The sequence below is a fragment of the Melanostigma gelatinosum genome (genome assembly GCF_949748355.1).
Source record: "Melanostigma gelatinosum genome assembly, chromosome: 15".
NCBI lineage: Eukaryota > Metazoa > Chordata > Actinopteri > Perciformes > Zoarcidae > Melanostigma > Melanostigma gelatinosum.
In genome coordinates, this window is record NC_136648.1 from 21,572,437 (window position 1) to 21,587,001 (window position 14,565).

The 14,565-nt window shown below is 42.8% G+C and overlaps 1 protein-coding gene across 1 annotated transcript in view; it reads right to left on the minus strand.

Moving 5' to 3' along the window:
- Positions 1 to 14,565, minus strand: part of astn1 (astrotactin 1) — a gene marked incomplete at its 5' end in the record, with an annotated part of 390,125 nt that overhangs the window by 323,981 nt on the left and 51,579 nt on the right. Inside the window, one exon of the mRNA XM_079284766.1 lies at positions 4,141 to 4,322. Within this exon, the coding sequence (XP_079140892.1) occupies positions 4,141 to 4,322 (182 nt within the window). The remainder of the gene's footprint in view (positions 1 to 4,140; positions 4,323 to 14,565) is intronic.

The window sequence follows — 14,565 nt, forward strand, 5'->3', positions numbered from 1 at the left end:
ACCCCAGGTTCCTCTTCAGCACTGTAGCCAGGCTGACAGAGAGTCACAGCTCTGTTGTGCCGAGTATCCCTATAGACCTCAGTAGCCATGACTTCATGAACTTCTTTAATGATAAAATTATAATTATTAGAGAGAACATTAATAATCTCCTGCCCTCGACCGATCTTTCCACAAATAGAGTAACCTTAGAAACAGCTGGAAACCCTGATATATGTTTAGATGGCTTTACTCCCATTGACCTTGACAAACTGAATTCAACAATTTTTACGTCTAAACCTTCCACCTGTCTCTTAGACCCTATACCGACTAGGCTGCTTAAAGAAGTGCTACCATTAATTAGCACAACTTTATTAGATATCATCAACCTGTCTTTAGTAACAGGTCATGTACCACAGTCCTTTAAAGTAGCTGTGATTAAACCTCTTCTTAAGAAGCCCACTCTGGATCCAGAGGTGTTGGCCAACTATAGACCGATCTCTAACCTTCCCTTCCTCTCTAAGATCCTTGAGAAAGCAGTTGCAAATCAGTTGTGTGACTTTCTGTGTAACAATAGTTTATTTGAGGATTTTCAGTCAGGATTTAGAAAGCAGCATAGCACAGAGACAGCTCTGGTAAAAATAACTAATGACCTTCTAATCGCATCAGACAAAGGACTCGTCTCTGTTCTTGTCCTGTTAGACCTTAGTGCTGCGTTCGACACTATAGACCACTAGATCCTGTTGCAGAGACTGGAACATTATATTGGCATCAAAGGAACCGCACTGAACTGGTTTGGGTCCTATTCATCGGATCGATCTCAGTTTGTTTATGTAAATGATGAAGCCTCGATGAAGACCAACGTCAGTTATGGAGTTCCACAAGGTTCTGTGCTTGGACCAATCTTGTTCACCTTATATATGCTTCCTTTAGGCAATATTATCAGAAAACACTCTATAACCTTTCATTGTTATGCAGATGATACTCAATTATATATATCGATCAAACCAGACGAAACCAACCAGCTTGCTAAACTGCAATCGTGTCTTAAGGACATAAAAACCTGGATGACCTGCAACTTCCTGATGTTAAACTCAGACAAAACTGAAGTTATTCTACGAGGCCCAGAACACCTCCGAAATCAGTTATCTAATGATATAGTTTCTCTAGATGGCATTGCACTGGCATCCAGCAGCACCGTCAAGAATCTTGGAGTTACCTTTGATCAGGATTTGTCTTTCAACTCTCAGATAAAACTTATTTCTAGGACTGCCTTTTTTCACCTACGTAATATTTCAAAAATCAGGCACATCCTATCTCAAAGCGATGCAGAGAAATTAGTTCATGCATTTGTTACCTCTAGACTAGATTATTGCAATTCCTTATTTTCAGGCTGCTCTAATAAGTCTCTTAAATCTCTCCAGCTGATCCAGAATGCTGCAGCTCGTGTACTAACAAGAACTAAGAGGAGAGATCATATTACTCCTGTATTAGCTTCTCTGCACTGGCTCCCTGTAAAATCCAGAATAGAATTTAAAATCCTTTTACTTACCTACAAAGCCCGAATTGGTCAGGCTCCATCATATCTTAAAGAGCTTATAGTACCATACTGCCCTACTAGAGAGCTGCAATCCAGTGATTCAGGGTTACTTGTGGTTCCTAGTCTTAAAAAGTAGGATGGGAGCCAGAGCCTTCAGTTATCAAGCTCCTCTTCTGTGGAACCAGCTTCCCGTTTCAGTCCGGGGGGCAGACACACTCACCACATTTAAGAGTAGGCTTAAGACTTTCCTCTTTGACAGTGCTTATAGTTAGGGCTGGCTCTGGCTTGCCTTGGACCGGCCCATGGACAAACTGGTATAGGCAAAAACTACAGGGGGACTTCCTACACTGAGCACCTCTCTCCTCCTCTTCTTCACCTCCGTCTGTATGCATTGATGTCCCATTAATGCTCATTACTAACTTTACTTCTTCCCTGGAGTATTTGTGCTTTCTCGCCTCACAGGATGACCGCAGTTTTATCTGGACACTGGTTCTTCAACCAGCCATGGCCCTGCTGACACCTACTACGATCTTCATTGTTAACATTATTAATCCGATTACCGATACCATTAATGCACAGTACTGATTTTGTCTCTTCCCCGGAGTCCTTGTGCTTCCTCTCCTCACAGGTTTCCATGGAGCATGGTTTCATCTGGACCCTGGTCCTTCCTCCTACCATGGCCCTGCTGACTCCAACTGCTAATATCACTTTTATTATTACTCACATTACTATTTCATACTACCGATACCATTAATGCACATTATTGACCTGCTTCTTCACCAGAGTCTCTGTGCTTTCTCGCCTCACAGGTTCCTGTGTATCCGGGTTTACCTGGACCAGGTGTTGCCTCCTGCCGTGGTTGTGTCATACATTGAATGTGCTGTAATTACATTGAATGTGTTGTAATTCACTATCCTGTTCTACACATGACATCATTGCACTTCTGTCCATCCTGGGAGAGGGATTCCTCCTCTATTGCTCTCCCACAGGTTTCTTCCTCTTTCCTCCCCGTTAAAGGGGTTTTTTGGGGAGTTTTTCCTGTTCCGATGTGAGGGTTCTGGGACAAGAGGATGTCAAATGTGTACATATTGTAAAGCCCTCTGAGGCAAATTTGTAATTTGTGATTTTGGGCTGTACAAAAATAAATTGAATTGAATTGAATTGCAGACACCTCAAGCAATTGAGACATTCACAGCTTCATCCCAACGCGTCTACCTGTGCTGACTACCGCTGTCCTGACTACCGCTGTCCTGTACTCTCCCAAGACAGGCAACGGAAAGCGGCCCAGTGAAAGCGGCCCAGTGAAAGCGGCCCAGTGAAAGCTGCGCGCTTGAGCCCATAAAGCAGCCTTCACGGGACCCGTGACACCCCCCCCCCCTTTTTTTTCATCCATGAGGAGTTGAACAAGTGACATGGCTTTGGATTTATAGGTCGGAGGCCTCCGGCAGGGTGGCAAGCTCCAGAGGGGAGCCCGTGCAGCGCAGCGGCAACGTTGCTTCCATCTGTTGTCACGGTCTGCTCGGGTCTGCATGCTGACCCTTCTCTGCCCACACCTTCATGCAAATCACCACCCGTGGCAGCGCTGCAGCTCTTTCAGGCTGAGGAATTAACGGAGCGGGGGACCCCAAGATGGGACGTGAAATGCAGATAGAGAGGAGAGAAGCAGAAAGTCTACGCTCGAGTATGTGCGTCCAGTGGATCGTCTCGATGGCCAACGCACAGAGGAGCGGTCAAGGACGGTCATTCGTCTCAAGGTCTGCGGCGTCAGCGCGGCGCCCTGACTCCTCTAGGCAGATGTGGCTCCCGGCAAACGTCTACCCGAGCTGACTCATCATTTACGTGTGCAGCTATAATATGCTTTCAATGTCTGAAAAACATGCATCATCCATCAAAGTGCGGTTGTAATGTCTTTGGGCTGGGATAAAAAAAAGGCACTGGGAGTAGTAGGTGTGGCATATCTAAGATCTAATGAATATACATTTGCTCATGGGGGGAGAGGGGAGATCTAAGGATTCATTTCCTACTCTGCCCGACATAGCAGATAAGGTTTGATACAGTGCGGGCGTGCCAGAATCTGCATTCTGCCACCGAAATATACAACTTTAAGACTTGCGTGTTCCAAAGAGAAATACTAACTTTTAGTCCAGTTACAGTTACAGAAGAGGCACAGGGCTGGTGAATGCTGCACATGTAACACACGTTACATGTTTTGTGTCTTTGTACGCAGCTCTTACGTTGTTTTCTTGCAGTTAATTTACAATCAGCAGTCAAGTGTCGGACCATCTTTTTTGGAGGACATGGCCTTTTCGCAGCCATGGTGACAGACAGAGGAAGGGGACATGTTGTGTTATCTCAAAGATGATTTATCTGACTGTGTTTCAGCTTCAGGGAAAATAACTCACAACTAAAATAACGTCATATATTTCAATCCATCTTAATGAAACGGCAAGAAAGGGGGAGAAAAAAAAGCCATTTCTCTTCTTCATCCTTTTAATTTAGCAAATGAAAGAATTTGGCCAATGAAAAAGTTATTTTGACTGCACGTCAAGAGAAAAGATCTGGTGATATTAGACTTCAAGAAGCGTTTTCTATTTCCAGCTGCCTTTGGGAACAGAGAGTTTTACCATGACAGAGATGTGCAGGATGCGGAGCTCCTCCTTCGCCGAGTTGTTGGCCGGGTCGTCGGTGGGCTCCGGGAGGCTCAGGCTGCCGTCCTGGTGGTGGATGTGGAAGAGCAGGGTGCCGTTCTCCAGCCACTGCTGCCTCCAGCGCACCATAGGGATGTCCTCGGAGTTCCCAGAGATCTCTGCCGGAGACAACAGACAGAACAAAGGGGACAGGATGAGAGGCCGTTCACTGATGCGCCACAAATTAGTACCGAACGTCATGACCACTGGAATCTCAGCAAGTGACCAGAAAACAGACACGTCGTGGTGATGGTTGACTGTCAATAGATGTGATTCAACCTTTGACTGTGATACAGACAGAGTTTGAGCTAGGACTGGACAATATATCAACATTATATCAATATCATGAAATGAAACTATGTGTTCGATTTTGGATATCGTAAGATGGCACATGTGTCTTTTCCTGGTTTTAAAGGCTGCATTACAGTAAAGTGATGTCATGTTATTTACCATCATATCCACATTACTGATTATGTAAATATTTTCAAAAAAAAGTTCAACCATTTAACGTTGTCACAATATCGATAGAGAACTTTGATTAAAACTATTGTAATATTTATCATATGTTATATATTTGATTTCCCCTCTAGTGTAACACAATGGTTTGACACGTTTTGTTGTTGATTGAAACAACAGCTGTGACATCTGGGAGAGTTCACGATGTTTCCTCGAGGATGTATCCTCCTGACTTCTTGAATAGCGCCACCAGCGGGTCACAGACGCCACTCATCCAGTGAACTACCTCAACGTCTACTGGAGATGAATTGGCACAAGATTAGTAGAGACATTCATGGTTCCCAGATGATGTATCCCAATAACACCATGAGGTCATGTTGGAGAGTCAGCTGTATTCTGTGTTTAGTGCTGAGGAGCAAATGTTACCGTGCCAACCCACAAACGCAGCCAGACCACGACACGGGAGACGGAACCGCGAAACGAGACCGCGGACGTTTGTGTCAAGTCTCGGTTTCAGAACCTTAAACCCCTAGTTTCCATTGTTGTAATCAGTCATTTGATTGTATTATTATATATCATTAATATTCATTTGATTTAATTTTTCTGTATACTCTCTTTTGTGGTGCTTCACCTACATGAGGCTGACAGGGTGAACACGTACATGGTGGTCAGCTGCATGTCAGAGGTAGTCAGTACCAGCTCTATCAGCTGAGAGAGCTCACATCTGTGTTCAGAAGAACCAAAAGCAAGAAATGATGAAACTCAAGAGGTAGAGATGAGTAAACAAGAGATTTTTCGGGAGCGGCGGAGCATCAGAAACATTGTGCTTCATGTCACACCTCGGCTTCCTCAGACAGCACTCCTCGCTGAAATATTAGTGATGCACACACACACACACACACACACACACACATACACACACACACACACACACTGTGCAGAGATGGAAAAACATTAGGAATGCATGACGGAGCTTTGTGTGTGATTCTCTGTTGTGTAAGTGTGAAGAGTAGCGGAGATGCATCAGGCTCCTGAGTCAGGAGACAAGAGCGCTGACGGGGAGAAATAAATCGAAACAGAGATCACAGAAAGTGCAACTGGGACTCTCCACTTAATATTCCACAAAACGTAGTTCTGCTGCTACGGAATGAAGCTGCACTCACAGCACACAGTGAGCAGTGATTTGGTTATTGCAGGTCAAAGGATATATCGACATAGAAATTGGGCAAAAACTTTTGTTCAGCTCCTTCAGTGACTAAATTTCAATGTGTAGCAGGATTCTACATTCAAATGTAGTAATCGAAATGCTGCTCAAACAACGGTTACGTGAAACAGAAATCCACTCAACCAAAGAAACAAGAGCGTTCCCTTCCGCTACGATACGTCTGAACTCTGCTGCAGAAGCATTTTGAACTAATGTAGGAAAACAAATCTCTTGTAGGGGGGGGGGGGGGGGGGAACGATTATGACTCGATGCAGAAAACTCAATAATGTCAAATTTAAAACTCAATTCTCAGCGTTATATTGGCCTGAAACAGTTCTATGACACCGGGCTGTCCGTTCTTTAACCGCTGAACACACCCTTCTCCTGCTTATGGGTCACTTTGGACTCCCGGCCATGCAGTATATTATCACGCTAATTGCTAGTATGACCCAGTGCTGTGCACACATCTATTACCCAAATATATTGGGCAGCTCCGCTAGAATAAAAGCTATCGAATTATTCAAAGCTAATTTTTACACACAGACGTCACAATGAACTGAACAGAGAGGCGGCGGCGGCGAGCACAATGCGGAGCAACAAATGATGGTGGGGGTGCGCTGAAGGGACACGATCCATTCGTGAATAGTCCATAATTGATGAAAGTGACGCTGGTTGAGGGAAGAAATCAGGGCTTGTAAATAATAATGAGGATTAGGCATGATCAAAAGGAGAGAAAAAGGCCAGATCTGAGCACTAGTGTTGGAATGGGAGATGAGAATCAGGACAAGAACAAAACAAAGACTGGGAAGCCATCGGGGGAACCGAAGGTAAAGCATCAAACGCTCGACACACCCAGCGCTCACGACACAAAACCTACTTATCCCTGTAAAGCTCTACAGACACAACAACTTTACACCCATTACTTCCAGACAATGGAGCTGCAGGAGAGATTTTACTGCTGATCACAGGCTTTTATGCAGCGTGAAAAACTTCAGGTGCTCGTATCGAGTTAAACACCACCTCTGCATCTGCACGAGGTGGGTCTCCATTGGTTCAGGGCTTTCAAATGACTGTGTGGTAACTCGTCTGGAAGTTTGTAGTTCATGACCTATTATAATGGCACAAGTGATGAGTTACAGACCAGGGGCGTGCTGTTTGAAAGACACAGGTACAGCGAAAGCAGGGTCTGTTGCATTATGGGAAATGTATTGTATGTAAGTTCCCTACATGTGGCAATACCAGATCACTGGAGTAGCCCTTTATTTCTATTTCAATATCGTGCCAACATCTTCTGACAATTATAGTCCACACAAAATAAATACCTTATACAATAGATACAAGGGAATCACTCTTTGAATGGTTGCCAAATAAAAAAGAAGCCAAGTGTGCTGCATACCAATCTAAAGGTTCTAGGGGTGGCAATGTTGGTCCTCCCACCACTTTGGTCCAGACTGACAGACCTCTATATCTATTGGACCGATGGTGATAGAATTCCCTTCTTTGACCGAGGTGATACCAAAAAAACTGTCCATAACTTTTGCTCATGGCAAAAACAAAAAAGTGTGAGTCGAGTAGAGCCGTACTGTACCGTAGTATACCATACTATACTATACCGTACCGTAGTATACCATACTATACCGCACCGTACTGTACCGTAATATATTATACCATACAGTACCGTAGTATACCATACTATACCGCACCATTCCGTACCGTAGTATACCATACTATACCGTACCGTAGTATACCATACTATACCGCACCGTACCGTGCCGTAGTATACCATACTATACTATACCGCACCGTAGTATACCATACTATACCGCACCATACCGTAGTATACCATACTATACTATACCGTACCGTATCGTACCGTAGTCTACCATACTATACCATACCGTACCGTAGTATACCATACTATACTATACCGTACCGTACCGTAGTATACCATACTATACCATACCGTACCGTATCGTACCGTAGTATACCATACTATACCATACCGTACCGTAGGATGCCATACTATACTATACCGTACCGTACCATAGTATACCATACTATACCATACCGTACCATAGTATACCATACTATACTATACCGTACCATAGTATACCATACTATACCGCACCGTACTGTACCGTAGTATACCATACTATACCGCACCGTACCGTAGTATACCATACTATACTATACCGTACCGTATCGTACCGTAGTATACCATACTATACTATACCATACCGTACCGTAGTATACCATACTATACTATACCGTACCGTAGTATACCATACTATACTATACCGTACTGTAGTATACCATACTATACCATACCATAGTATACCATACTGTACTATACCGTACCGTAGTATACCATACTATACCATACCGTACCGTAGTATACCATACTATACTATACCGTACTGTAGTATACCATACTATACTATACCGTACCGTAGTATACCATACTATACCATACCGTACCGTAGTATACCATACTATACTATACCGTACTGTAGTATACCATACTATACCATACCATAGTATACCATACTGTACTATACTATACCGTACCGTAGTATACCATACTATACTATACCGTACCGTAGTATACCATACTATACCATACCGTACCGTAGTATACCATACTATACTATACCGTACTGTAGTATACCATACTATACCATACCATAGTATACCATACTGTACTATACCGTACCGTACCGTAGTATATCATACTATACTATACCGTACTATACCGTACCATATCGTACCGTAGTATACCGTACTATACCATACCATACTATACTATACCATACCGTACAGTAGTATACCATACTATACTATACCGTACCGTAGTATACCATACTATACCATACCGTACCGTAGTATACCATACTATACTATACCGTACCGTAGTATACCATACGATACCATACCGTACCGTAGTATACCATACTGTACTATACCGTACCGTAGGATACCATACTATACTATACCGTACCATATCGTACCGTAGTATACCATACTATACCATACCATAATATACTATACCATACCGTACCGTAGTATACCATACTATACTATACCGTACCGTAGGATACCATACTATACCATACCGTACCGTAGTATACCATACTATACCGTACCGTAGTATACCATACGATACCATACCGTACCGTAGTATACCATACTGTACTATACCGTACCGTACCGTAGTATACCATACTATACTATACCGTACCGTACAGTTCCACGCAGTGGAACTGCTGCATTAGATACAGACCTCAAGATAAACGCTAATTATTTGTGTGTGATCCCTTGTATTTTCATCTAGCGCCATTGTTAAATAGAAATGTGTATTATACTTTAAAAGCAAACACCAGCTAAACTAATGCGATGGTAGTGGAGTGTTTATCACTCCTCAGCACTAAGTGACACGTGTTAGCATGCTGACGTGTTAAACTAAGATGGTGACCATGATGAACATTATTCCTGCTCAATGCAGCTGTCACTGTATTCATGCTTGCTAGTGATATTTTTATGGACTGAAACAAATCTTGTCGAAGTTCTAATGATGTATTATAATCTACTTAGAGCTAGAGTCAACGGCTCATAATTCATCTCTAATATATATTTATGTTGTTGTGAAAGCATCTCCTGGATTCATTCAAGTTTCTCACCAACACTACAGATTACATTTGAACACATCATGATAACGTCATGATTTACATTCTCCCAGTACTCATTTTCACTGAACAGAGCCTGAACGCATCACAATGTAACTGAACGGAACCTTCGTTCGGTTGACTTAAACACTGATTGGTTGTTTACAATGTAACAATGGATCAGTACGGAGTGATCTATGTATGGTGCCAACTAGCGAGGTTAGCACCATTTAATCCACTAGTCGACTAACACCAGCATGCTAATATTAGCATATAGTTCAAAGCCAGTGAAACCAATAGTGTGAACTAGTGTCGCCTTGTTATCCTCATAAAGCGCTCATCTTCCTTCTGCTCCCAGGCGTTCTTCTTGAAGTGTTAAGTTAACTGATGTTTCATATGGATATTGACAACTCACTCCACGCCCGCCATCTATGGAAGCACTTACCTGGCTTAAACTATTCATGGTAAGAGCCAGCAGCATTAATATTTGGTGCACACATTGCACACGCATAAGATCACATGCAGTCCCGGTGTAGCGCTTCACTTCCCCGCCGTGTGAGCGCACGCCACCTCCTTAGTCAGACAGCCCATTACGCTGATTACTGGCAGAGGAACCACTGGCTGGATAACAGCCATAACCCTAAAATAGATTAGAAACGGTTTACAACCCCAAACACTGACACAGCAGGGTGTGTGTATGCGTTTGTAATTGTGAGTGTAACAAGATTTGGCCCAAACAATGACTGATGCCCTCGTGCCGCAGTGAAGAGAGAGAGAGAGAGAGAGAGAGAGAGAGAGAGAGAGAGAGAGAGAGAGAGAGAGAGAGAGAGAGAGAGAGAGAGAGAGAGAGAGAGAGAGAGAGAGAGCGAGAGAGGCCACCCACCCGCATTCAAATGCATCAAAGTAATCTGATCAGGCCGCATTATGAATGCACAAAACATCTCATTTAAAGGAGTTTCCATTAAATTGACACAGCATCCATCCTGAGCATTTTGAAAAAAAAGAAGAAAAAAGATGAATCTTTAATCCAAGCACAAACAGATGGGCAGTACCGACAAAGAGGATCCCAGCACAGAGCATTCGCTTTTCCCATTCCCCTAATTGATTGACGAAGGACGTGTGTGTTTGCTTACATGTGGACGGACTGTGCTTTGCATTAAAATGAGATGGAAAAACATCAAGAGCACGGGGGGTAAATGAAGAAATGACAGTGAAGTAGTGATTTCTTGGGGAGAATCCGGAAATATAATACGGTCAGATTGTTAGCACCTAGCGGGAAGGTTTAGTTCTGTTCCAGCAAAGTGTCGGTGGAGTGAAGTCATTCATCTTATTGGAGAGCACTGGTGGACAAGACGAGACGGATTCACTGTCAGGCTATACAATGATACCAGGCTTTCTGTTGTCTCTGCTTTCAATACAATGATGTATTAAGTACAGCAAACTAATGTTGAACTCTTAGAGGTATCCATCCATGCAGTCTGGATTCCATTTGTCCAGGTTCTGAGATCTCTCTTTTCTGAGTCCTGACGTCACCTCGCTCTGTTCCACCAGCTGCTGCAACGCGCTGCAATCTCCCATCCAGGTGTTTCTAATTGGTCTCTCTGATAAGATGTAGCCTGGTCCTCTGGTTTACTATCCGCTCTCTGAGATAACAAGAGTTTCCACAACTGGAATCAGACTGTGATTTTTAAGAACATTACACAACAATGACTTGTCTTCTTTAGCAGTAAAAGAAGAACGACAGAATGGTGAAATATGTGCCCACTAAGCAGATATAATGCTGTTCAGAAAAGTGAGTGGTGTTTAAGTTAGTGTCGTATATTTAGATATTATTATGCGACATGCTTACTATCATTAGTTTTCTGAACTTCTTTTGATGGAAGAGAACCTACAAACCACCAGTAATCAGAGCCAACGCACATTCAACAGGACTCCACTGTCATCATAATAGTCTTTTATACAAATACATATATATACACATATATATATATATATATATATATATATATATATATATATATATATATGTATATATATATATATATATGTATATATGTATATATATATATATATATATATATATATATATATATATATATATATATGTATATATATATATACACTATATTTAACATCACATTCATACACAATGTCCACACTGAGTTTGTAACCCCCAATTAATCATATTATATTATAGGTGCTATAGAGAGAAGCCTAAGAATCAAACTAAATGCAGTAGAACAGTAAAAACATGTTGGTTTCACTTTCACTTTGGCCTTCGGTGTTCACAGCGTTAGTTCAACAGGATGACAGGACAACTGGGTGTCTAAGGGAACTACAAATGAACCAATACATCACAATAATCTCAATATAAATCTGTGCATTGACAACAAAATGTAAAATGTGGGTGTTTTTGTCATTTTACATTTGACAGAACTACCACCACTCAATGCAGCCTGCGTCTGACTTTCCTCTCACTGAGCTTGTAGTTCCACGAGTGCGTCCTCCCTCTCGACTCTCTGTTCCACCGGGACGCGATAACCATCGTCGCACCGCGCGGTCGCCAGAGGGCACGGCGATAAGCACAAATTACTTTGGCTTGTTGACTCTTAAAATTGCCCCGAATTTAACAGTGATGAACGACTATTAGGGGCGAACGCCACATCCTCGAGGCTGAGAGGGGGGAGAAGAGCGCGCAGCAGAGACGGGGTGCTAATTTCCAGATCATTATTCCTAAGCGAGCGCGTGGGAAGGGCATCCTTCAAGCCCGTCCTCCAGCTGCAGCAGAGCCAGGGCTGATTTGTGAGAGATGGGGGGGGGGGCTGTGAAGTGTCCGGTTCACACGGTAAACACAGCGTTTGAGCCTCGACCGAGGGCTCGGGACGACTCTGGCATAACAAAACCTTCTTCAGTGGATGCATGACTGTCTGAAAATGTTTGGTGACCTTTTCAGAGAATGTGAATCTATTTTCCGCTAAAAGGATCAGTAGCAAACCCTCTTGGCATGCCTGGAGCTGAGCTACGCCGTCTATATGACTCTTCCTGCCTGTAGTTCTGTTTGCAAGGAGAGAGGAATGTCAACGTCACCATGGAAACCAAGCTTGATCCTGAATGGATCATGAAGAACCATCAATCAAAACGGGAGGCCACAAGGTGGCACACAATGTAACACCTCAGCTTTTATATTTGAGATGGCTGCGATATGACATTATTTAGAATATGACAACGTACTGAAATATCGTGAATATTAAGGGAGTCGGGGCACAGATGACCCTCTGCCTGTAGAGCCACTATTTCATGAGTTTAACTTCCCTCAGAACATAATTGAGCATGTGCAGACTCTCTGCTGAGGCCCGAGGTGTTCCAGCTCATGCCGAGTCAATGCTCAGCCCAGCAGAGAAACCAGAGGAGCCGTCTGACAACGTGCTGGTCTGCTGTGGTGCCCTGCGCTGTGGATCTTAAACTGGCTCCATCTGGAATCAGCATGCCGTCTGCTCTGCTGCTCTGCTAAAAGATAAATAAATTAAAACAAATACAGCTCCAAAATAAAGACGGGTTTTTTTAAAAGAGAAAACATGAGTAACTACTGACGTCTTCGTATTGATTTTCACAACTGCGAGTGAACTCCAGAAGAGCTGAAGAGAGCAGAGTGAAGATGATTTCATTCCTATGCATCACATATACTGCTCACAATATCAACATGTGTTTGGTTGTGTACTGTCCAGTACATAGAATACAAGAAAATATTCTATGCCCGACTTCACAATGTGCCCAAATCCCGGTCCTAGTTTACAGTCCTGTTTTATTCTTTGGACCAACCTTCCATGGCCCATGAATATGGCGTCTTTTTCTCTTTCACAAACTCTTATTATCGTTATGAGGCACAGACTGGGTCCTGATTAAAGGGGACATGAAGTTTGATGATACAAGACCAGGGTTTAATATTTGATGTCTTCATCACTTTGGGGAACGTAGTCAACACATCAGGTATACATGTGGTGTGTTAATGAATGCTCTGCTTCGGATCATGGACTGTAAACGAGAAGAGGACGGATAGTTGTCGTGATGTTGCTCGTTGGTTTGTGGACTGACATTTTGAGTTCTGCGTTTTGGCCGTCGCTATCTTGGTTTTGTGCAACCAGTGAACTGAAGTGACCATGTTCAGACTGAGGAGGAGTGATGTAGAGACGTACCTCTATGATAGTGCCACCCTAGCTAGAATGTAAAACACAGCTGTTTGGTGGATGGCGGACTAGTAATATCAAGCTAGTACTGAAAACTCTTAATGTCCATTGTTGTGTGTCTGTGCATCCATCTTTCTTAAATCCATTCATGAAAGCACGACTATGTGACATTGAAAAGACAAAGTAACACAGTTACACAATTGAAGTCATTTGCAATAAAAAAGCACCATTGCTCAATCCAACAGGTGTTTGCTGCACACCTGGTCTGGTATGAGCAGCAGTTTGGTGGCGAGTATTAACTAATGTAAGTGTCAGTTTAGTGGCTTTAACACTCTTCTCTGTAATGTTTCACGTTTTGGCTCAACATCTCAATGCAATTTGCATTATTCTACAATGTTCTATATTTGTGTGCTACTTTCATGAAGGAGGAAGATGGTTATGTTGTCCGTCAATACTTTTCCAACCTTCCTGTCTGTCTGTGGAAATTTGATTCTATACTGAGGACGTCAATATTTAAAGATTTAAATCAGATCAGTTGTTCGAAAAGAGCTTAACATGGGCACCAACATGTATGGTGTGTGGAGGGTGTCTGTGTCATCACGCCGCTGTCCATGGTGCTGAAATGCATCGGAGGAAAAGGACAGATCGACAGTCTAATCAAAGCCAGCTCTCTCACTCATGCATTTGTTTATATATACATATGAGCTCATTCCTTTTTGTGAAATATTGCTGGAATTCATTTATTGAGATAAATGTACATTTTGTAGACCCCTCCCCCCAAAAAAAAAAGTCTGTAAAGTATAGTCTATGTATAAGTACCTACGTTAACTGAAGTAATGCTCTTAACTTAAGCCAA